General features: G+C 43.6%; 3 protein-coding genes across 5 annotated transcripts; 1 reads left to right on the forward strand and 2 right to left on the reverse strand.

Annotated features, from left to right (window-relative positions):
• Nucleotides 1-2,362: 2,362 nt before the first annotated feature.
• LOC103289247 (keratin-associated protein 4-3-like) lies at nucleotides 2,363-8,834 on the reverse strand. 3 transcript variants are annotated; one of them, XM_008145078.2, is made up of 3 exons: nucleotides 8,372-8,834; nucleotides 7,911-7,915; nucleotides 2,363-2,863 (listed from the first exon to the last, which is right to left on the reverse strand). In XM_008145078.2, the coding sequence occupies exons 1-3, from the start codon at nucleotides 8,832-8,834 to the stop codon at nucleotides 2,363-2,365; spliced, it is 969 nt and encodes a 322-aa protein (XP_008143300.2). The 3 variants fall into 3 exon arrangements, with proteins under 3 accessions (XP_008143300.2, XP_054565741.1, XP_008143290.2); XM_054709766.1 differs by lacking the exons at nucleotides 7,911-7,915; nucleotides 8,372-8,834 and having other exon boundaries at nucleotides 2,363-2,736; nucleotides 2,824-2,929; XM_008145068.3 differs by lacking the exons at nucleotides 7,911-7,915; nucleotides 8,372-8,834 and having other exon boundaries at nucleotides 2,363-2,929.
• A 4,921-nt stretch (nucleotides 8,835-13,755) lies between these two features.
• Nucleotides 13,756-14,319, forward strand: LOC114231601 (keratin-associated protein 9-1-like). Its single transcript, XM_054709434.1, has one exon. The coding sequence runs from the start codon at nucleotides 13,756-13,758 to the stop codon at nucleotides 14,317-14,319; it is 564 nt and encodes a 187-aa protein (XP_054565409.1).
• Nucleotides 14,320-18,903: 4,584 nt separating this feature from the next.
• Nucleotides 18,904-23,479, reverse strand: LOC129147421 (keratin-associated protein 9-1-like). The gene is made up of 4 exons (XM_054709435.1): nucleotides 23,437-23,479; nucleotides 22,947-23,127; nucleotides 19,154-19,279; nucleotides 18,904-19,069 (listed from the first exon to the last, which is right to left on the reverse strand). The coding sequence occupies exons 1-4, from the start codon at nucleotides 23,477-23,479 to the stop codon at nucleotides 18,904-18,906; spliced, it is 516 nt and encodes a 171-aa protein (XP_054565410.1).
• Nucleotides 23,480-24,410: the final 931 nt, after the last annotated feature.

A 24,410-nucleotide genomic window follows, 5' to 3' on the forward strand; every position in this document is an offset into this window, starting at 1 on the left:
CATCACCTTTTAGTACTTATGACCATTTTACTTTATCTCGTACCACATAACACACAGATGAGGAGGAAGGAATCAAAAGGTGCAGAGAAGTGGATATGGTAGAATAGATTTAGTCCTAAGGCCAGAAAAGCCAGCTCACTGACTATATTCCCTAGGAGGGCTCACTGTACACTACACAGGCATATTGAGAAACTCAGTAGTGTCTATTCTCTCAAGTTGGAGCTTGTCATAGGGAATATTATCACAGAACTTGGCTCCATAGGAGTTGCCCCATTCACCTTCACCCCCAGTGATCCATTTGGGGAAATTTATGCCTCCCTCCACCATAATTGTAGGCTCTGTGCATCTAAATGCCTTAGGTCTAACAGAAAAGAGTTACCTCTGACGAGGCACAGTGAAGGTGTGATTGGAATTAAAGCTATGGCTGTCACCCAATTACTTTGAGCTTCTAGTACCAGGTGATCAGCAAGCAAAGAAAAGAGTAATGGCGTCAAGGAGGAAAATATTTAGCATTTAGGTGGTGTCCTGAGGGCATTCTGGGAATTTCTATTTCCAAGATTTGGGGCAAGTACAACAGCTGTGGCCATAGTAACAGCTGAGGACATAGGAACGGAGGGCTCAGAATCCTCAGGGACTAGAATTTGGTCCCTCCACTAGACAGGCCAGCTAGAAGAGCAGAGATGCTGCCCACAAACCCTCCTCTTGTAAGTTTCTGTAGAAATTGTAACCAATCAGTTGGAGTGAGTTTAATGAGAAAAATACATGGACCTGAACTATATAACAGATCCCCTTTGCCATAAAGAACTCCATCCTCAAGCTAGTGTGAGTGTGGACTGCTGGTGGCCGACACTGTTCAACCACATGTGCTCCAGGTCATTGTTCTCATCTACAGGAGGCTGCGGCTCTCCATCCCTTCTCCCCTCAGAGTGGTCCAGAACTAGAGATAACTGATGTAGGAGTACAAAGCCCCAGCCACTATGCCTCCAGGAGGGACAGGTCTGTGATATTGTTCACACCCGCATCTGTGGGGTTAGATGATCATAAAATTTCATGGCAGCCACATTTTGGCTTATCTTCTTTTACTTCCCTGTCCTGCTTCCCTCCATTTCTTACTGATTTCTCCTGAAAGCACTTCCTTATGTATCACTTGTGCAAGAATCCTTGTGTCAGGCTCTGCTTTTAATAAATCGAACATAAGACATACAGGTGGGGGAGGTTCCCTCATAAATGCAGCAGCCTCCTTTAGGATGAGAGTTGCTAACATGACGAGCCATGTTACTCGTGGGATATCCTTTCTCTCAGACATAATGATATGAGAAAAACAAGTGAAGACTACTCATCTGAAAACAGTTGTGCAAAAAATGGCAAGAAGAAACAGAAAATATTCAAAGGATTTAGTGGTTCAGTTGATAATAATTCAGGACTTGACTGTAACAGTGTGGCAACCTTTCATAATGCAGAAAAAATGTTTTGAGGGCACTGGTAATGAGATTTGGAACACTGGCATCTTAGATGGAGTGCCCTCACAGGGGCAGACCCCAACATAAGTTTCAGATAAAATAGTCTGTTAGGGAGATAATCCTAAAAGGCACTGCAGGGAACCTGGGAAGTGATCTGGGGAAGGGACGAAGGGCAGTGCAGGATGATGGAATGAGCAGCTTACTCCTGTGGGCAGCTGGGCGCCATTCCACCAAGGACCTCTAGAGACTGGTGCTCCTTGCCCCCACCCGAGAGGAAAGAGCTAGAGTATGCATCCACTGCACCCATCACTGGTCGAGCACTGCTTCTACACACTTGGAGCCCCGGCCTGCCTAGAGCTGGCTCCTTCATCCGGAGAAAGTCCACAGGCCGACAGATCCAAGTGTTTGCTGTACGAAACCATCTTCCTATATTAAAACAAGGATGCTGACGGCATGGAGGGGGGCATCCTGAAATCACCTGCTGTCCTCTGCTCTCTGCAGAGAAGGACAACAGAACAATTGACAGCTAAGGATGGCAAGTCAAGAGGAACAATGATCAGACACGATGCTCTTGTATTTGTATGCCTGGGAAATTCAGATTTATTTAAGATTTAGGGACATCTCCATATGAGAAAAGATGGCTGGGAAGAAATATATCAATTGGGATAACATGTTGGTTGAAAGATTTCAGAGAAATTCAAACTTCATGTTCATTTGGGAGACAGATAATAACATGGTGGGGTGAGGGCAAGAAGGAGGGGAGGAGGCAGTATATTTGAAAGCCAAAGTCAGTTTAAGAATCACTTGAAACAGGTTTTACAACTGGCCTCTCATGACTCAGATCAGTTAAACTACATCAAGAAGATTGGCTGACGAAAACCAGTGGGCACAGGTCAGGGCAGTCAGCAGCAGGAACCACTAGAGCAGACTGGGCGGCAGCAGGTGGTCTGGCAGCAGGTGGGGCGGCAGCAGGTGGTCTGGCAGCAGGTGGGGCGGCAGCAGGTGGTCTGGCAGCAAGTAGGCCTGCAGCAGCTGGAGCCACAGCAGGAGGGGCGGCAGCAGCTGGAGCCACAGCAGCTTGGGCGGCAGCAGGTGGTCCTGCAGCAAGTGGTCTGGCAGCAGGTGGGGCGGCAGCAGCTAGAGATACAGCAGGTTGGCCTGCAGCAGCTGGAGCCACAGCAGGAGCCACAGCAGGTGGGGCGGCAGCAGGTGGTCTGGCAGCAGGTGGGGCGGCAGCAGCTGGACACACAGCAGGTGGGGCGGCAGCAGCTGGAGCCACAGCAGGTGGGGCGGCAGCAGGTGGTCTGGCAGCAGGTCGGGCGGCAGCAGCTGGAACCACAGCTGGAGCCACAGCAGGCGGGGCGGCAGCAGGTGGTCTGGCAGCAGGTGGGGCGGCAGCAGGTCTCCTGGCAGCAGCCTTGGCCACAGCCCTGGTCAGAGCAGACGGATCCACAGCAGGAGTTGACCATGGTGTCGGAGGGTGGAGGTTCGGAGTGAGTTTTCAGGAAGGTGGGTTGGAAGGTTTGGAAGTCCGCTTGCCCCAGGTCCCCTTTTATACCCTGCCAAGGGCTGCTGTCATCAGAAGCTGTGCTCTTTCCTTGTCCTGGTTTGTCCTAATTAACAGGTGATTATGAAATTAGCCAGGTCTGTTTTCCTGGCTAACCTTTTCAAGATGGATGGAAAACATCGTTTCCTTTTCCTGGTGGGTTAGCATTCCTCACTTCAGCTCTTCCTGGATCATCTCTTATGTGTCTTTCTTGCTTCATCTTCCTTAAAGAAAGCTGTCACGTGATTTATGCATTTAGACCATGTATGTGTGTCTCATGTTGCATAGCACAGCATGTCTCTCCTTGGGTGATAAAGATTCTAATAACCCACATTCCTTTTGGTGACTTGGGGGGATACAGCTGCATTTTAGTTTGATGTCTCATTCGTTGTGGGTCAGGTGGGCAGAGAAGTTTTGAATGTGAATCAGGGCATCATTGGCATGAGAATAAGACGTATGATATTTCCTCTCCCCACTGTGAATCAGGGACCATTTTCTAGACTTTCTGATGGGAAACATTAGCATGAGATCTCTCTTAACAAGGTTTTAAGTGCACCATAATGTGCTGTTGATATAAACACAATATTATACATCAGATCTCTAAAACTTGTCTGTGTGTGTTTTTTGTACAATTGGAATATTCTGTTCATTGAACAACTACCCATTTCTTCCTCCTCTCACCCCTGGAAACCACCATTTTATTCTCTTCTATGAAAAATTTGACTCTTTTAGATATCTCATGTAAGTGGATTCTTGCAGTATTTGTCCTTCGGTGACTGACTTATTTCTCTTAGCATTATGTCTTCCAGGTCCATCCATGCTATCACAAATAGCAGGATTTCCTTTTTTTGTTGTTTTTTGTTAATCCTCATCCCAGGATATTTTCCCATTGATTTTTAGGAAGAGTGGAACAGAGAGGGAAAGACAGAAAGAAACATCAATGTGAGAGAAACACATTGATTGGTTACCTCCTGCATGATCCCAGACCAGGGCTGGGCTGGGGAGGAGTCTGCATGGACCCTCTCCTCCCCGCCCCCCCCCCCCCCCCCCCCCCCCCGCGCCAATCAAACCCGGAACTCTTTGGTCCGCAGGCCGATGCTCTCACCACTGAGCCAAACCGGCTAAGGCTGGCAGGATTTCCCTTTGAAAGGCTGAATAACAGACACTTTTATTACTGTATCAATGCTGACATTCTGAGTATAATGGCAATATTGGTGGGCAGTAGATGTGGACGTTCAGCCTGTGAAACACCTTTGTCTTTTTCATTACAAACTGGTTCAATCTTTCTTATGTATTTGCAGTGGCTACACATAGACCAGCACTTCTCAGTCTCTTCTGCCTGATACGCGTCCTGATGATGGTACACCTGGGGAAGAGGTGCTGAGAGGGGATACAATGTTAAATCAGTTCTCCCTCCAAATTTAAATATAGTCAGAGCTCCCTAACTCACCTGCCATGTGCTTTGATAACTACTCATCTAGATCTCAGATAGGCTCTGACGTTTCATCCTGTGGGATTTAGTGTCTTGATTTTCGCGTCATGATTTTGTCTTTCAGCATATTCAACCTCCCTTACAAATATTTTGATGAAAAGACTCTCATTTTATTTCTCATTTCCATATTTTACGAGAAAATTCTCAACCAAGTTGAGATGTCCATGGCTCTGTTCTCAAGATGACTAGCTCAAGACAGGAATGGCTACCCAGAAACTATCCTGAAGTTGATTCCTATTTGGCAGAACATAATATAAAAACCGATTTTATAGTAACTGTTCTTCTTTTCCCCAGGTTTCCTTGACTCCAGAGGGGAAATGTATATAAAGAGCCAGCTGAACTGTCAGTGCCCCTCATTCTGAGAAACTGGAGTCGGCTAGTCGAATGGTTGCTGTATGTGAGGGATTGACATCTCCCCACTTACTGTAAAGGGCTGATATCAGGTAAGTGGGTGTCTCAGAGAATCAAATTCGACTCACCATGGTGAGTAAGGTTATGGAATGACTGCCTCTGTAGACAGTCAGTGGAGGGCTTGAATTGTAAGCTGGTGTTACAGAGAAAGAATAAAAATCCAGATAGAGGAGATCAGATGAAATGGGTTTGAGGATCCCTTTCTAGCTTAAGCAACATAAGCATCTCGTAAACCAAACTCCTTATGTTGCTTTTAAAATTCCTGGCCAGTTGCCACTCCTGCCCTGGCTCAAATTTCCAGGTGGACACAACCTGGATGATGACGATGTGGGCTCCTGATTGGACCTCTGCTGGGAGGTGTGGCTGGTGTGCTGAGCCTGCATTGTCATAACTCTGATGAGCCCACACTCAGCATTTTATTGGAAAGGTCCTGAGCCTCTTCTTCTGTCACAGAAAGATGAGGGAACAAACGCAGATTCAAGTTGTTGTGGGGTGAAGGCTATAGGGAGTCCTATTATGGAATCTGAAGAAAATTCCAAGATTTCTATATGACCTGGAATGTGGGAAAAAGAATGTCCCCAGGAGTCCTTATGACAGACCTATTGATGACTCAGCTGTGGTCACATTTATTTATATTAATTGGCTATATTTTTTCCTTCATGGTGTGTGTGTGTGTGTGTGTGTGTGTGTGTGTGTTGCTTTGTTGTTCTTGTTGCTTAGGATAAGCTTAACACTATGTTTGAAAATCCCTCCTGATTTCTTTTAGAACTTTAACAGTTTTGTTTTTATATTGAGTTTTTCACTCTATTGAAGTTTGTTTTGGTTTAACGAATGTAGTATCTCTCATTCCTTTCCTTTCCTTCTTTCTTTATCCAGTTAACTAGCCAACCTATACCATTTAAAAAATAATTCTTCCCTTACAGGGTGATTTTAAACTGCTCCCTTTTTTTGTACTTAATTCTACAGGGTTTTGGGTCTATTTAGGACTCTATTCAATTCAATTTTTATTTGAGAAATGAAGAGGTTCTTGCGATTTGATAAAAAATCTGAAAATTCTAGTCTGTTGCCTTGAAGTCAGAAACATATATGTTTTTTTTAAAAATTATGTAGTGTTAAATATAAGAGCACAATATAAAGATATACCCCTTAGAAAATTTTAAGTATACAAAACAGTATTGTCAGCCATAGCAAAACTCATAGACCAGGGAAGAATTGAAGAATTTTGCCACTTCAGTGGCTTTTAGGGTGTTTGTCTTTCTTTCTTTCTTTCTTTCTTTCTTTCTTTCTTCTTTCTTTCTTCCTTTCTTCCTTTCTTTCTTTCTTTCTGTACTAGTACTTTAAATATAACATTTCTCATGTACATTTTTCCACTTATGCCATCTTCTTAGTATTTTATTCACATTATTCATATTGATGTGAATTTGTTGTTTCAATTAATGATTTTCAGGCCTTTTAAAAAATGCTTTCTTATCTGGAAGCTCACTGTATTTGTATAAATCAGGGAAAATTGAGCCACTCCAGGTGGAGGGAGATGGCACAGCTCCCAGTCCACAGGCTAGCAGCATATGAGACAATGTTTTTCTGATACTTTTTTAATAAAGACTGCCTTCATAAGAATATACACATTATGCTTTCATTCACTCCTCTCCTCGCTTTGTCTTGTCTTATGTGTCTGTGAGCTGGACATTCCCCTCAATTTTCAGACTTGACACGTTTTATTTTTAGGAATCATTCCTTATATATTATCTTCTCCAATAGAATAGAATCCTCTTTTTCACCAATATTACCAACATATTCTACTTGACATATGTCTTTCTATTAAATCCAAGATTTCATTGTGAGTTACCTGAGGGATGGGAACTGGGTCTCATTCAACTTATAAGCTTCCTGGAGCCCAGTAGCACAAGGACCTTGCTAAATGGTTCATAATTCAGTTCAGTAAAAAGGATGTTCTTATCTTCTCCCAATAAACTTGCTGGCAGACAATGTGGGCAATCTGGTTGGAGAAAGACTAATTATTTGGCACTTTCTTTGATACTAGTGGCCCGGTGCACCAATTCGTGCACATTGAAAGGAAATTAATTAGAAGAAATATTTTTGATATCACTATTTGCCCTTTCTCTATAATAGAAGTATCAACCAAATTCATGAATGACAATGACAGATTGAAACACGTGTGCGATTGGCGCTAGCGAGAGCTTTATATGTATCACGCATGTGCGAGTCAACTTAGCCTTTTCTAGTTATAGAATAAACTTGCTTAATTAGACCTGCTTTCTGATGTAGCTAAACTTTTTCCAGCCTAGTGAAGCACTCCAACTTCTCTTTCAGGTAATTGTCAGCAACACAGCAGTAAATGTCAACACGAAGCAGATTATTATTGTAGATCATGCAGTGAGAACAAAGGGTAAACTATTTAACTGTAGCAGTGTTTGATTATATTCTGCGCAGTGAGAAAAGCTGAAGTCATTTTCAAGGTCCACTATTTCTTCTTTTTAGTCGGGTCAAGTTTCTAAGCTTTCTAAATCTCCATTTTCTGGCTAAATGAAAGAAAAGAGGATTCCCCTGAGTCTCCTATCTACCTACTCCAGGACTTCTATGAGGATCAAATGAAATGAGGCTTCACAGACATTTGGTTAAAATGTAAAATGTTTGCACCTGGCTATAAAGCAAGTTGTGTTCCTGGGCTGAAGAAACTGTAAGGAGGCTACTTGTCACTAGGGAGAGGAAGCCGGGCATTGTTATGTGACGTCATTACCCGGATCCCACAGCCATCATTTCTGGGCTGGGCTGTGGGGTGCATTTTGTGCCATGGGGTCTCGGCAGCGTCAGCTGCAATTTGGTGGGGTGTTGTTCCGGGGTGGTGGCGGGGCCTGTGTCCCACTTGGGGGAAGCCGAGTGTTGCTTTGTGGGCACCAGGTCTGCAGTGCCTTTTATTGTTAAATGGCTTGTCGCAAGGGAGAGGAAGCTGGGCGTTGCTATGTGATGTCATTACCTGGACAGACACTTAGCATGTTAGCCTTTTATATATATAGATAGGCTTTGATTGATATATGCAAAATCAGTTTCTCTGTGCCCATAACAAATATCCAAACTCATCTCCAATTCATGATCAACACTAAAAAATAATTAAAGGCCACAAATGTTTTGATACCAGGAGGATAAGTATTTATTGAGACATGGTTACTCTACTGCACACATTCATCTTGAAGGTAAAGCCTACCCCATGAAGTAGTAGACATTTGGTCATTTGACTGAACGTCAGCTTGGAGGTTTTGTGTGGTATTTAGTTTAAGTTGTTACTTTTTAAATAGTTACTTGGTAGCAGGGGTTAATAAACATAGCAACAGATTAGAACAGGGCGGGGTGCTGTGGATAAAGGAAATGAGAACAAGATTGATGCACTGATAGTAGACTCAGGGCTGGTGGTGAAAAATGTAGTTCAACAACAAGAGGATCCACAACAGACAGGGCGACAGCAGGTGGTACGGCAGCAGGTGGTCTGGCAGCAGACTGGACGGCAGCAATTGGACACACAGCAGCTGGGCCTGCAACAGCTGGAACCACAGCAGGAGGGGCGGCAGCAACTAGAAATGCAGCAGCTGGGGCGGCAGCAGCTGGACACACAGCAGCTGGGGCGGCAGCAGCTGGGACGGCAGCAGGTGGTCTGGCAACAGGTGGGGCGGCAGCAGCTAGAGATGCAACAGGTAGGTCTGCAGCAGCAGGAGGGACGGCAGCAGCTGGAGCCACAGCAGCTGGGGCGGCAGCAGCTGGACACGCAGCAGCTGGGGCGGCAGCAGCTGGACACGCAGCAGCTGGGGCGGCAGCAGGTGGTCTGGCAGCAGCTGGGGCAGCAGCAGGTCTCCTGACAGCAGCCTTGGCCACAGCCCTGGTCAGAGCAGACGGAACCACAAGAGTTGACCATGGTGTCGGAGGGTGGAGGTTCTGGGTGAGTTTCCAGGAGAGTGAGTTTCCTAAATCTCCTTGCTCTTTTATACCCTGTTGAGGCAATTTTTTTTTGCTTGTTATTGTTTATCTTATAGGTAAATAATTATTCAATTAGATAATTATAATCATTTTTTCTTGCAAAATTAGATAGAATGCATTCTTCCTTTCTATGATGTATCTTCACTCTAATCTTTTCTTCAAATCAACACTTGTGTTTCTTCCTTGTGTGTATCATCTAATTTCAGGACTGCAGCTCTCTGCTCCAATTGGCTGGAATGGGACTGGCTATTTGTTGTTAAGTGCCCATATGTTTCTCTTTTCCATGACTCAGCCTAGGCCTAAGCTGTGAGTCGCGAGTTTAGGACACAGACAAATGGGAATGAAATAATTCTCAGAATGATATATTGAGGGATCCTGGAGAGGAGTAGGAGACCTCCCCCCAATCCCTACCCCCTCACCATGAATGATTCTTGAGCAGTAAGATAAGATATGGCTCTAGATGCAGGCTGGTGATTAGTGAGCTGGGAAAGGAATCCCAAGTAATGCATTTTGGCATATTTCCTCATGTTGTTACGGCTTCTTATTGGCAGTATCACTCTGTTTAGCACAAGAAATTATCATATTTTTATCATATCTCTTCTTTATGAAATAACCAAATGACACATATCCCCTGTAATGAAGCCTAGAAATCTGTATTTTTCGGAAACTGGCTAAGATGTTCTGGGAAGGTGCCCAGGAGAGCCCAGGGCCATGACCTTCTCTCCTAATTCCTTGCTGGTGCAATTCCACTGGTAAAATTAAGCCTAAAATTGAATGCACTGAGACTTCTCAAGGAGATAGAACAGGAATAGCACTCTGTGGCATCATAAGCCAATGTTTTTAAACAAGGTGGGAAAGACTTGGGAGCAAATGTGAGTCAACGAATTTGAATAGACATGTGTACAAAAATGATATACAAATGGCTTATAAGCCCATGCAAAGATGCTCAACATCATTAGTCATTAGGGAAATGTAAATCAAAACCACAATACATCACTTTATCTCCACTAGGACTTAAGAGGCAGATAATAACAAGTATTGGTGTGAGTGTTAGGGTTTGGCCTATGATGCTGGCTGTGAAAAAATTCACAATTGAGAGAAGAGATAGATGCAGAGAGAGGGAGTTTATTTTACTTTCCAAGGGAGGAAAAGGGCAGTGCATTGTTAATCAATGCAAGGCAAGAAACAAAGATCAGCTTCCCCTTTAGAAAAGTAATGGCTGTGGTTGCTAACTGACAAGGAAGGGAGGAGGATTTGGGGCTGAAGTTGAGCAGACATCAGGGCGGTTGTCTTAAAAAGTTAGTTTGTTTGCTTTCTAGGAGATAGTCCTGCAGTTGTTGCAGGGAGGTGTCCTTTTTATTTTTAATATATATATATATATATATATAATTTCAAAGAGGAAGGGTGAGGGAGAGAGAGAAATATCAATGATGAGAGAGAATCATTGATCAGCTGCCTTCTGCACAACCCCCACTGGGGATTGAGCCCACAACCTAGGCATGTGACCTGACCAGGAATCGAACCGTGACTTCCTAGTTCATAGGTCACACTCAACCACTGAGCCACGCCTTCTGGGCCCAGAAAGGTATCTTATCAGTATATTTCCCAAGCCTATAAAACATGCTTAAAGCAAAAGTTTTGAAGAGCTCACAAGAGGCTTGTTTTATGGGGAAGGGAGAAGGGAACTTTCTATTAAGTAGAAACTCCTTGATGTGAATTATCCCTGAGTTATAAAAACAGCAGGGAGGAGGGGAAAGGCAAGAATATAGTCATTAGAGTAGCTTATCTTGTCTTGCGGTTTGAAGAGAGGGGCTGTTTGAATCAGAGGAGCTAATAATCTTGGGGTTTAATTACTGTGTGCTTTTCATAAATTGTGGAAAGCCACTACAAAGAAAAAGAAAAGCTTTTTTTTATGCCCTTACAGTGAGCATGTGCAGAAGTTGGCACCTTTATACATTGCTGGTGGGATTATAACATGGTGCAATGCTTTGGGAAATAGTTTGGCAATATCTCAGAAATTAACCATAGAGTTATCATGTAGAGACCCAGCAGTTTGCTCCTGGATATATCCTGATGAGAAATGAAAGTATATGTCCACACAAAAAGTTGTACACAGATAGTCAAAGCAGAGGAAACAACCCAAATGTCCATCAACTAATGACTGTATAAACAAAATGTAGAATAATGGACAAAATTATGTGTCCATTTTAAATTTTTTTTATTATTGAGTTGTAAGAATTCTTTATATATCCTTGATACAAGTCCATTCTCCTATATGCCTTCTTTATTTCCTTGTAGTGTATTAAGTGGATATTTTCTAGAGTAACATTTAAATTCCTTTAATGAATTGTGTGTATGAACTTTATATTATAATTTTGTTTACCCAGATGAATTATTTGTCAATAAAAAGGAATTAAATATTGACACATGTTACAATGTGGATGAACCTTGAAAACAACACACTAAGTGAAAGAAGTCAGTTATGAAAGACCACATATTGTATGATTCCATGTATGTGGAATGTCTAGAGAGGCAAATCTAAGTAGAGAGAAAGTAGATCAGTAGTTACCTACAGCTGGGGTGGAGGTTGTGGACATGGGGAGTGATTGCTAATGGATATGAAGTATCTTCGCAGGGAGATGAAGATGTTCTAAAACTAGATGTGGTAATTGCTGCCCAACCTGCTTAGATTCTAAAACATTGAACTATACTTTAAAAGGGGTGAACTTGATGGGTTTTAATTACATCTCAATAAAGCTCTTTAAAAAGTAACAATAAAAACATTAGTTATCAGAATAAATATGAATGGGATAAAATCTCAAAAAGACAGTGATGACTCAGAACCACACAAATATTCCCAACTGATTTTTTTTTTACAAAGGAACAAGTTGGACATCTATAAGCAAAAGAAGAAAAATTTAAATGCATCACAAACTTAAATGTAAAACTATAAAACTTTGAAAAGAAAACATAGGAAAAAAATCTTTGTGATCTTGGACTAGGCAAAGAGTTCTTACTGTTGACACCAAGAGTACAATCCATAAAAGGAAAAATTGATAAACTGAACTTCATTGAACTTTGATCTGTAAGGTGTGCTGTTAAAAGGATGAAAAGACAAGGTACAGATTGGGAGAAAATATTTATAAGCCACATATCTGACAGAGCACTAGTATCTAGAATATATAAAAAACTCTCAGACTCAACAGAAAAAAAAATTAAACAGTCAAAGTAGAGCATGGGTAAAGACATGGAGAGACATTTCACTGAAGAAGATATATAAATGGCAAATGAGCACATGAAAAGATGTTCAATATCATTAGCCATTGGGGAAATGAGAATTAGAGCCATGATGAGATATCACTATAAACCTGTCATCGTAGGTGAAATAAAAGATAGGTAGCACCAAATGCTAATGAGGATGTGGAGAAACGATATCACTTTATAATACTGATACAGATGTGAAATGATGTAGCTATTCTAAAAAACAGTTTGTCAGGTTCTTTAAAAACAGAACATGCAATTACTATATAACCTGGAAATTGCAATCTTGGACATTTCTACCAGAGAAGTGAAGACTTTGTTCATACAGTGAATGTTTGTACTAATTCTGTTCATAACAGCCAAAGAATGGATACAACCCAGATACCCTTAAATGAATGAGTGATTAAACTGTGCTATACTTATACTACAGAATACTTCTCAGCAACAAAAGAGAATAAGCTATTAATACTCAACAACCTGGATGACTCAATAGAAAATTATGTTGAGTGAAAAATGCCATTATTCCTATGCTGGGCTTGCGAACATAGGGTTTCTCCATCTTTGCAGCCAAGTCAGGCCACCCCAGCAGCAGAGGCCCCAGAAATCCTTAGCCACAGCCTAATTCAGAGCCCATGAAGCTGTATCAGGGTCCACATTGCTGCCAGTGAAAGAAAGAGGCTCTTTCTTTTTAAAAGTTATCCAAATATGGAAATTTCTAAGTCATCAAAATATTATGCACCTTATTCTGCTTTGCTCCATTGATACACAGGATGGAGTCATTGTTGTCCCTTTTGTTCCTCCATTTACACTCCTGGGCATTTGTAGTTTTACACTGCAATTCAAAGCAAACTATTGTAGTTGTCAGACTAACTGCTTTTTCTTTACCAGTAAATGTAAATATAGTGTCCCCAGAACAAGCTTGCTGTCAGGCCAGCCAACAAATCTGGAGCCCAGCATGGAAAAGATCATGCCAGTTATAGTTGAGCTCGATCCCTGCTGCAGAAAATACATGCCCATGTGGAGTTGCTTGCTACTAAGAGAATAATCAGTCACTGAGTTTTGTGTGGCACAGATGAAAGCCTTATTAAAAATGCTTTTAATTCAAAATGTGTTAAAATGTAGTTTGAATTCATCATCTTTGTTTCATCAACAATATGCTCTATCCTCAGAGGTGGATTTCAATATAAGTAGCATCGAGGGAGAAAAGTTAGTGACAATGGCTCTGGCCTCTTCTCCAAACTAGCTTGAACTAGCATATGACCAGAGGATGTGCTTTGTCTTTAAAATATGATGATTCATAGTTAATAATTCTTTTGATGTTGACTATCCCATTTCTGGAAATGAGTTCTTACAGGTTATCTTTTAATTAGGAGAACAATTCTATCATTTATTTTCAGAAAATTCATAATACTTAGGGAACTCTTCTTCCTTGGGCAGTTGGCCATGGTCATGAAGAAATGTCATAAATAATAACCAGGAAAATTCTGTTCATTGGTCACAAATTTGGGAACCAGTGTATAAAAGGTCTAGTAGGGCAGAAGAGTTCACATTCTAAGAATTATTTTCTGCTCAGAAGCCCACCTTTTACCCCTGACACCATGACCTGCTGTTCCCCTTGCTGCCAGTCTACCTGCTGCAGGACCACCTGCTGTGGGTCCAGCTGCTGCCAGCCTTGCTGCCGCCCCTGCTGTGTGTCCACCTGCTGCCGCCCCTGCTGTGTGTCCAGCTGCTGCCGCCCCTGCTGTGGGTCCAGCTGCTGCCGCCCCTGCTGTGTGTCCAGCTGCTGCCAGCCTTGCTGCCGCCCCTGCTGTGGGTCCAGCTGCTGCCGCCCCTGCTGTGTGTCCAGCTGCTGCCAGCCTTGCTGCCGCCCCTGCTGTGTGTCCAGCTGCTGCCAGCCTTGCTGCCGCCCCTGCTGTGGGTCCAGCTGCTGCCAGCCTTGCTGCCGCCCATGCTGTGTGTCCAGCTGCTGCCGCCCATGCTGTGGGTCCAGCTGCTGCCAGCCTTGCTGCCGCCCCTGCTGTGTGTCCAGCTGCTGCCGCCCCTGCTGTGTGTCCAGCTGCTGCCGCCCCTGCTGTGTGTCCAGCTGCTGCCGCCCCTGCTGTGTGTCCAGCTGCTGCCGGCCCTGCTGTGGGTCCAGCTGCTGCCAGCCTTCCTGCTGCTGATCCACTTGCCCACCAGAGACAAGACATTTCTTTGACTATTTTGCCAAAGTTTCTGTTCCTGCAAGAAACTGGCTCCCTAAGCTTTGCTGAGAAACAACATGCTAACACAACATGCTCATCTTCTTCCTATAATTCTTAGGAGTCCACTGAGGCGATGCAGTCTACTTCCCTTTGATTCTGTTCTTCATTTCCTCATGATCAACGTACCAGATACTGGTCAGCTCCATCTGATTTCGACATGAATTCATGGTCTTAGGCCTGATGAAAGTCATCCTCACCTCTTGCCTCTATGGCACGTAAACAAATTATTATGACTGTATATTTAGCTCTGCACAATGATCAATATTGATCATCTTTTTAGATCTGTGCATTATATTTAGTAATTTATGCCAGGCTACTAAACTCTTCACAATCAGTTTGAACCCTCTTCTTGACTGTCCTTTCCTAATAAAAATCTATACTATCTTGCATCATATGTTTGTATTTTGTTTATTTGTTTATAATACTTCCTTTATGAAGCCTTACTTTTGAGTTGCAGTTTATATGTTTTATCTCATTCAAGTCTCACAATGGCCTTACAAGATAGGAAGAGCAAAAATTATCATTCTCAGTGAACAGAAAATGATTTGACATATGGCTTATAATTGACATAATAGGTCCTACGTACACAGGGTCTTTTGATTCCAGGTCCAGGGCACTTTTATTTACATTTTTCTGTAGGTAGAAATAACTGGTGACTGGGCACAGGGGAGGTATATATGTTGAGTTGCTTTTTTAACAATGGGAATAGTCACACCTTTCATATACAGAACTCCTTTCTGTCTACAGAGCTCTTCCCAAATATTCTTCCTACTTCTCTGACCAATAGAGGCTGCTTTAAGAATTTTATCAGTGAAAGCTCTGACAGCTTCCCTAATCCGTAACTGGCGCAACCTGTCATCAGAAAGTAACGTGAGTGTGGTTGGTATTCCTGGCCTTCCCCTTGCCTAGAGGAACCTGTTCTTTGATGTCATAGAATAGGCATTGGTGATATTTCATTTATCTCAACAGAAATTTGGATTAATACTCACCCTTTCAAAGCACGCAAGCTTAGGCCATACTTCCCAGGCTTCCAAATTTTGAGGCAATTTGATCTCCTGACCTGGAAGTTGCTAAAGTAAGATACATTTCCAGAGTCCCGAGAATTGAGGTAACTATGCAATGGGCATATAACCCTTTGATCCAATCATAATCTCTAGGCCATAAAAGGAAACAGTACAGCTTACCATGTTCTCTCGAGATAAAGACTCAGAGTTTTCAGGAAAAAGAAAGAAAAAAGTAGGAAGAAGGAAGGATGTATTATTCAAAGTCAAGATGGGCATTGGGTTGGTGTCCAAACAGAGAAAACCTGGATTGTTGGATGAAAAACTGAATAATAAAGGGAATAGCTCTATTAGCCATTAAGGGTTAATATAGCTCTGGGAGAAAAATAAGTTTTTATTATGGTCACCTCTTGAGAGATGCAGAGATACTTAGTGTCATATCACTGGATGTGACAGAAAGTGTGATCTTTCTAGAGAATATATATCCAACATAGAAAATAGGTGGGAAGAATTGCTAACATTTATTGAAGTCCTACTCTATGCTGAGTATTGAGCTAGATATTTGCTCTACATCATCTCTTATTCTCATACAATCCTGAAAAGTGGATATTATTGCCTCCATGGGAGAGCTGAGGAAATCAGTGTTGAGGGAAGCAAAGCAACTAGCATGAAATTGCATTAACTGCAAAACACCATCTGACTTATTAAATCTGTTTTGTGGGAGCACTGGGGAAATGGTAATGATATAGACCAATGGGGGGAAATTGATTTTTTAAAGAGGTATCAAATTAATATGCAGAGAAAGTGTGGTCTTTTGAACAGATGATGCTGAAACAGCTACTAGTAAATATCCATGTGAAAAAATACAACAACAAAAGACCCACTTGGGCCCATATTTCATATGTTATACAAAACCAACTCAAAATAGATTATGCATCTAAATGTAAAGCCTGAAACTACAGAACTTCTAGAGAGAAACATATACAGAACACCTTTCTGTCTACATAGAAAAAAGTTCTGCAGTCCCTCACCCAATCACAGAGCCACTCAGTGTGAGCCAATTTTGTAAAGATGCTACTAGTTTGCATCAACCCTTGTCTGTACTAAGTTCCCTCCAGAACTGTGCAGCTATTCATCTTAAATTCTATCTTTAATTGTAAATTCTCTGTTGTGGAAAAGAGTACAATAGATCTTGGTTATGGGAATTAGAATCATATGGAAGAGTCCTCAACTTCCTGTTCTGCTGCTCCCTAGCTGTGTGTTTGGGGGGGGGGGCATGCAGGATATATTTATGCACCCTCATGAATGTTTCTCATATACAGTGTCATCCTCCTTTTGTCTATTGCTTTCTTTTTCCCACTTCCATACTAAATAGTATGTCCACCCATGGATTAATCTGGAATTCTTTCTCTTTCCCGGCCTCCTTTACTATATTTGCCAGTCTGTAGGCAGATACCATCTTTAAGATATCATCATTCTTACATTTTCAAGGGGTATCACAAACACATATTTTATTCCTAATCCTTAATAGTAAAAGATAGTTTATTTGCATTTTCTTCTCAGTAATTGGGATTTGCCTTTTTTGTTTATGCCTATATCCTCAATTTAACATAAACTTTATCTCAAATTTACAAATCAAACCTCCAGACCGAGGTGCTAGGCACATCAGGAGGTGAGTGCTGACCTAAATGGCTAAAGCAAGATTGGTTTACAACTCCATTTATCCCTGCAGAGACCTAATGGAATATGATATATAATCATGAAATTCCTTAAATTTTATCAATCAGTAGCCCCAACAGCAGCTATTATACACGATATGGAATTTTTACTAAAATAGGTCAACAATTTCTGGTCTGACAAGACAGTGGAAAGTGAAAACACTCCAGGTGAGAAGAACTGTGAGCAGTCCATCAAGCTGTAACAATTGCTTAGAAGAAAAGTGGACGAGGAGATGACGTTCATGGGCTGTAGGGAAGCACGGGTGATTGGTCTGAGACCTGGAAGGAGCAAGATGGAAAGATTGGAGATACAGAGATTTGAAGAATCATGTAGCTATAACCACATGTGTGGACAGAAAGTGTCCCCTCTTTGTGTCCCACATCAGTGCCCACAAGAGTATCCACCACTTAGGAGGCACTGGACAATCAGGAGTTAACTTGTCCCGTCTCCCTCCTCAGGTGCCCCAGTGCTTCCATAATAGACCACATACAAAGTAGCCATGGTGACAGGGACCCAGGCTTTGCGTGGAACCAGCCGCCTGCGCTCTCGCCCACCACAGGTGCCTCTACTGAAGGTGCTACTTGTCAGAACCCCTAATATGGTAACATCCCTCATAAAAACTCACTGAAACAAGTTGATTTAAAGTTGGGGATAATAACGTAGGGTGTATGTTTTGTAGAGAATTACTTAATTCCTTTTTGCTCTAAAACAGACGCGGGAGAAGGAGACCACACAAGAAGTACGTGATGCCAAGAATAAGTCCTGATAAGTGAGCCTGTCTTAAGAGGACACAATGGATGCTCAAAATTGCTCGATGCAGATGAATTGCATGCGGGGGGTGACCAGAGCCTGAGAGAAGGAAAGTATCCCTGCATTCGCGAGAGCTCTCCAACGCAGTCACTGCCCCCTAACTGAAACTCACTGCCATCCTCACTGAAACAGCCACTGCTCGCTGAGGTGTGGGACCCTGACTGGGGAAGAACTCTGTAGACACAGAGTTAACTGCATAGATGGGAGATGATTCCATCCATTGTTAAAGGAGAAACTCAAGTGCATAGGTTGCTGGGGGTCAGTCCCAGATTCACCTTGACATTTCTCGATATGGGAATGTAAGTGCCCTTGAGAGGAGTGGGAGGCCTGGTCTTTGCTCTCCTCAGTCCATTTTTAGCTGCATTACACAGTGAAATGTTCTCATCTGAACAAATTGAGGATATAACTCGTGAGAGGCTGTTGAGAGGCTCAAAATGGAAATGCATGCAGTGTGCAATAAGTGTATAGGTCCCTATATCAGGAATGCTGTGTAATAAAACAAAATGCAACTGGGGATGAGTAAGGGTACAGGATTTATTAAGAAATATAGGAGAGAATTCCAGCATCTACAGAGACAATTCAAAATGATTATGAAAATAAAACAGCAGGATATAAGAACCATGAGTACATTGAAAAAGAAACATGATTATGAAGATTGCTATGAAGACCAGCAGCAGAAATCCAAGAAGAAGTAATGAGAGTTTGTTTTCCTAAGTTACTCAGAGGTCACGCTCCACGGTGAAGATGCGCGAAGCTGGCAAATGATCCACAAGACGTAAGAAAAGGATCAGGGGGATGTCCTCTGCACTCTGTCGGGCTGATTCATAAACTTGTTAACAGGCAAATGAGTCACAAAAATTTTGGTGACCACATGCTGGCTTTCAGCAACATTTGGAAGTGCATTTATTTCCAAAATTGGAAGTCAGTTCACAGAAGGTGTTGTGTGCAGATGGTGGCTCTTAAGTCAGGGCAATCAGCAGCAAGAAGGCTGGCAGCAGCTGGACACACAGCAGGGGCGGCAGCAGCAGCTGGGCCGGCAGCAGGTGGTTCTACAGCAGGTGGTCTGACACCAGGTTGGGCGGCAGCAAGGCTGGCAGCAGCTGGACCCACAGCATGGGCTGCAGCAAGGCTGGCAGCAGCTGGACCCACAGCAGGGGCGGCAGCAAGGCTGGCAGCAGCTGGACACACAGCATGGGCGGCAGCAAGGCTGGCAGCAGCTGGACACACAGCATGGGCTGCAGCAGCAGGACACACAGCATGGCCGGCAGCAGCAGCTGGGCCGGCAACAGCTGGATCCACAACAGCTGGATCCACAGCAGGTGGGCTGGCAGCAAGGGGAGCAGCACATGGTGTCAGGTGTAGAAGGTGAGTTTGTGTTCAGAGGTGAGTTTCTCAGATTCTGAGGACTTCTTCTGTTCTGGGGTTTTTATACACTGGGCCCCCAATGTTGGGACCAATCAGTAAGACTTTCCTTGTTTTTGTTTATGTCGTTTTGGTAATCACAGGGAAATTGTCTAAGATGAAGTTGTTTCCTATCTGATATGAACGTTTAGAAAATAAGTGTTTAATGTGTTCCTTAATTGAGACTAAGTCATAGAAACATTTTCAGATAAAAGGAAGGTGGTCCCATCATCAGGATGGTTCCTGCTTTGGTCATATTGTGGTCATATGATAGAGTCCCTCATGGCCTCATGAGGGTCAGTTCATGTGTTTTGTATATTCCACTGTACTTAGTTTTGGAAGTATCCCTGTTTAAATGACATGATGCTGGTATGTTCATGGGATTAAATTGACATCACGCCTGAGTCCAAGTCTGTTTTCCCACAAAAAACTGATTCAAGACTGTGACAGGAATCTCTCTCTGGAGCAACCACCCCACCTGTGTATCCCAGTTCCATCACAGACACTTGGGTAGAGGATGTTTGGCATAATCTCTTCCGTCTGCTCAACAGAACCAAAGCAGGTGGGAGGAAACAGAAGCTGGGACTGAGAGAGCATCCATCATTTCACGTCCTGGGTGACCAATGGTCCTGATTGCCCGGGACTAAAAGGTTTCCCAGGATGCGGGACTCCCCAGAGATATGACTGGGGAAGTTTGGGCAAAGCAGGATGAGGTGGTGAGTCCAGTCCTGACCTTGTTAACTATCACATTCAGTGACCTCACATCAGTTACTCCACAATTACTGTGTTTTCTTCTTTCTCATTTTCTTTGATCCCTTCTTTTTTTCCTCCCCTTTTCTTTGTTCTTCTCTCTCCCTTTTCCTCCTTCGCTACCTCCTCCGTCCTTCCTCTTCTCCCTCCTTCTCATTTTTCTTCTTTTCTATCTCTCCCTCACCTTTCCTACCCCCTGTCCTCTCCACCTTCTACATCTCCTTCACCAGCACTACCTCTTCTTCCTCTTTCCTCCTCTTCTAGAAAGTGTGGGTTTATACGGAATAACCCAGTGTTGGATGCAATGGGGAAAGTCATAGATTATAGATGAGGGTCTGCATTCCCCACCCAGGTATCTTGGATTTTAGTGTGTTCAGGCCAGTTTCTGCCAGTAGACCTGCATCTCTGTGCTCAGGGCTGTTTTCTTGCAACCACAGAGGTCATGCTGCCGGTGTGGGCCACAACCACGGCTTCTGGAGAGGGTTATAAGAAGGCGGCTCCCGGATTACTCAGTTGGATAATCCTAAAGTGTGTGCTTGCATCGTTTCTGATATTTCCTCTTAGGCATAAGCTGCAGGTGGCCATAATGGTACTGGTTTCGTGAGCCCCTTCCCGGTATCACATCCACACTCCCCAACAAGTGAGGCCTGCACTTACCAAATCAACTACATGCACTTGAATCATTTCTTTAGGTGACTTCTTGGAGAAACCAAACTATGACGTTTCTTTACCTCCTCAGTCTCAATATCCTCATCTGTACAGTGGGAACATCTATACCTGCATTGAAAATTTTTTTCAGCAATTGAAGATATGTAGAAAAAGCACTGAGAGCATTTAGCAAATAGTAAGTCACCCAGAACATGTTAGTTTCTCATTTTAATCACGCAAACACCCACCAAGGACCAGCAGTCCGTCAGTTTGGTCATGGCAGTCTCTTCTGAGCATCCCAGATACACAGTCTCAAAAGCGAGCACGTGTCCTGGATACCAGCTTCGTGAGCTCATCAGAGACACCCCTACTGCTCCCAAGGAGGTGATCCGAGTTCCAAACTCTTCTAATTCTCTCAGAACCAGTCTCAAGCCTTACCTCAGTGAATGTTCAGGCAGCATTGTTAGTCCAGGACCAAAGAGCAGCCTCTGTCCAGCATGACTACTAGGAGTGCTCAGTCTCCTCGACTATTCTTCTTTCTCGCGTTATTTCACTTCCCCTGGAACACAGGTTTTTATTTCTCTCAAATGCTTCAGAGTTGACTCACAATACACAAGAGATGGTTCTATTTCCATAGGATGTTCAGATTTTATGAATTCCTTAATGTCATACATGCCCATTGTTTATTTCTCAGTTCCCAACTTTTTTTCTTAATGAATTCTCTTACATTTTTTTTAAAAAAAAACAACATATTTTATTGATTTTTTACAGAGAAGAAGGGAGAGGATGGAGAGTTAGAAACATCGATGAGAGAAAAAAATTGATCAGCTGCCTCCTGCACACCCCCTACTGGGGATGTGCCCGCAACCAAGGTACATGCCTTTGCCCGGAATCGAACCTGGGACCTTTCAGTCCGCAGGCTACCACACTATCCACTGAGCCAAACCAGTTAGGGCTAAAATTCTGATAAAAATGACAAATTGCCTTAAAGTTGGGGAATGTAAAATGTTTTGCAGGAATTGACTTAATTCTCTTTTATTCTAGTCTATAGGTATCTCAGGGGATGGAGGATAGCCAAGATGTTGATTTATGTGAAAGCAAAGAACAAGTCTCTTTACATGAGCCTCTCCCTCATGAGGACACACTGGATACTCCCGAATATTGGATGCCCATGAAAGCGTGAGTGGCTGGACAACACCTGAGACAGGAAAGGATCCTTCACGCAGGAGAGCTGTAAACTACTGGCCTTGCTGCCCTACTATGTAGCTGAGGTGTGGACACTGATTTGGGGAGAACTTTGTAAATAGGTGTTATGTGCATTTACGTACAGGAGAATATCATTTCCACTGTCAGAGACACTCAAATTAACATCTTGCTGGTGCTCAGTCCAGGCCTTTTTCTGATTTGTCTTGAGATAGTAACTTACGTGCCATTGAGCAGAAGCAAAAGATACAGTCTTGGGTCTGAGTCTGTCCAAATCAGCTGTCCAGCATGACCCTGTGAAACCTTCTCATATGAAGAATGGCGATAATAATTTTGGGGGACTACATGAAGCTCAGAATGGATCATGCATATGATGTGCAACATGTGTGTAAATCCTTACATCAGAATTTATAATAAAACCAAACACAATGTGGAATGCACAGAATTTATTAAGAAATAGAGGTACAACTTCCCGTATCTAGGGAGCCAACTCAGAGTGAGCATAAAAGAAGAAAGCAGGATTACGGGAACCAGGAGTGCATGGGAAAAGAAAACAGGATTGAGAAGATTTTCAGCAGTTGCAGAAAACCTATGTAACAGTTACAAGAATTCCTTTTTCTAAGTTACAGAGGGAGAGGGTGAAGACCTTGACTACAGAGTCAAAGCAGAGACCAGAGCTCCATATCGAGGATGCATGAAACTGACTGACACATGTTCCACCCACAGCTCCATATGGAGGATGCCTGAAACTGACACACGTTCCACCCACACGTGAGGAAGCTGATTGGGGATGTCCTCTGCTCTCCATCCAGCTGATTTGGAAGCTTGTATCAGGCACATGAGTCACAGAAATTAAATAGAGCATGCGGGTTGTCTGCCAAGCCTAGGAAGTGAATTTGTTTCCCAAATGGCGAGTCAGTTAACAGATGGTGTATGAAGAAGGTGTTTCTTTGGTGAGGTGATCAGCAGCAGGAAGGCTGGCAGCAGCAGGACCCACAGCAAGGGCGGCAGCATGGCTGACAGCAGCTGGACACACAGCAGGGGCGGCAGCAGCAGCTGGGCCGGCAACAGGTAGTTCTACAGCAGGTGGTCTGACACCAGGTTGGGCGGCAGCAAGGCTGGCAGCAGCTGGACCCACAGCATGGGCGGCAGCAAGGCTGGCAGCAGCTGGACACACAGCATGGGCGGCAGCAAGGCTGGCAGCAGCTGGACACACAGCATGGGCGGCAGCAACAGCTGGGCTGGCAACAGCTGGACCCACAACAGCTGGATCCACAGCAGGGGCGGCAGCAAGGCTGGCAGCAGCTGGACACACAGCATGGGCGGCAGCAACAGCTGGGCTGGCAACAGCTGGACCCACAACAGCTGGATCCACAGCAGGGGCGGCAGCAAGGCTGGCAGCAGCTGGACACACAGCAGGGGCGGCAGCAAGGCTGGCAGCAGCTGGACACACAGCAGGGGCGGCAGCAGCAGCTGGGCCAGCAACAGCTGGACCCACAACAGCTGGATCCACAGCAGGTGGGCTGGCAGCAAGGGGAGCAGCACATGGTGTCAGGTGTAGAAGGTGAGTTTGTGTTCAGAGGTGAGTTTCTCAGATTCTGAGGACTTCTTCTGTTCTGGGGTTTTTATACACTGGGCCCCCAATGTTGGGATCAATCAGTAAGACTTTCCTTGTTTTTGTTTATGTTGTTTAGGTAATCACAGGGAAATTGTCTAAGATGAAGTTGTTTCCTATCTGATATGAACGTTTAGAAAATAAGTGTTTAATGTGTTCCTTAATTGAGAATAAGTCATAGAAACGTTTTCAGATAAAAGGAAGGTGGTCCCATCATCAGGATGGTTCCTGCTTTGGTCATGTTGTGGTCATATGATAGAGTCCCTCATGGCCTCATGAGGGTCAGCTCATGTGTTTTGTATATTCCACTGTACTTAGTTTTGGAAGTATCCCTGTTTAAATGACATGATGCTGGTATGTTCATGGGGTTAAATTGACATCATGCCTGAGTCCCAGTCTGTTTGCCCACAAAAATCCTGATTCAAGACTGTGACAGGAATCTCTCTCTGGAGCAACCACCCCACCTGTGTATCCCAATTCCATCACAGACACTTGGGTAGAGGATGTTTGGCATAATCTCTTCCGTCTGCTCAGCAGAACCAAAGCAGGTGGGAGGAAACAGAAGCTGGGACTGAGAGAGCATCCATCATTTCACGTCCTGGGTGACCAATAGTCCTGACTGCCCGGGACTAAAGGGTTTCCCAGGATGCGGGACTCCCCAGAGATATGACTGGGGAAGTTTGGGCAAAGCAGGATGAGGTGGTGAGTCCAGTCCTGACCTTGTTAACCATCACATTCAGTGACCTCACATCAGTTACTGCACAATTACTGTGTTTTCTTCTTTCTCATTTCCTTTGATCCCTTCTTTTTTTCCTCCCCTTTTCTTTGTTCTTCTCTCTCCCTTTTCCTCCTTCGCTACCTCC

Source organism: Eptesicus fuscus, chromosome 20 (genome assembly GCF_027574615.1).
Source record: "Eptesicus fuscus isolate TK198812 chromosome 20, DD_ASM_mEF_20220401, whole genome shotgun sequence".
NCBI classification, from domain to species: Eukaryota; Metazoa; Chordata; class Mammalia; order Chiroptera; family Vespertilionidae; genus Eptesicus; species Eptesicus fuscus.

Coding starts and splice junctions, on each gene's coding strand:
- LOC103289247 (XM_008145078.2), bottom strand. CDS start 8,834: ATGGTCAACTCTTGTGGTTCCGTCTGCTCTGACCAGGGCTGTGGCCAA.
- LOC129147421 (XM_054709435.1), bottom strand. CDS start 23,479: ATGTGCTGCTCCCCTTGCTGCCAGCCCACCTGCTGTGGATCCA. Junction 23,128..23,436: donor GCCCACCTGCTGTGGATCCA/GCTGTTGTGGGT, acceptor GCTGCTGCCAGC/CTTGCTGCCGCCCATGCTGT. Junction 19,280..22,946: donor GTGTCCAGCTGCTGTCAGCC/ATGCTGCCGCCC, acceptor TACACCTGACAC/CATGTGCTGCTCCCCTTGCT.
- LOC114231601 (XM_054709434.1), top strand. CDS start 13,756: ATGACCTGCTGTTCCCCTTGCTGCCAGTCTACCTGCTGCAGGACCACC.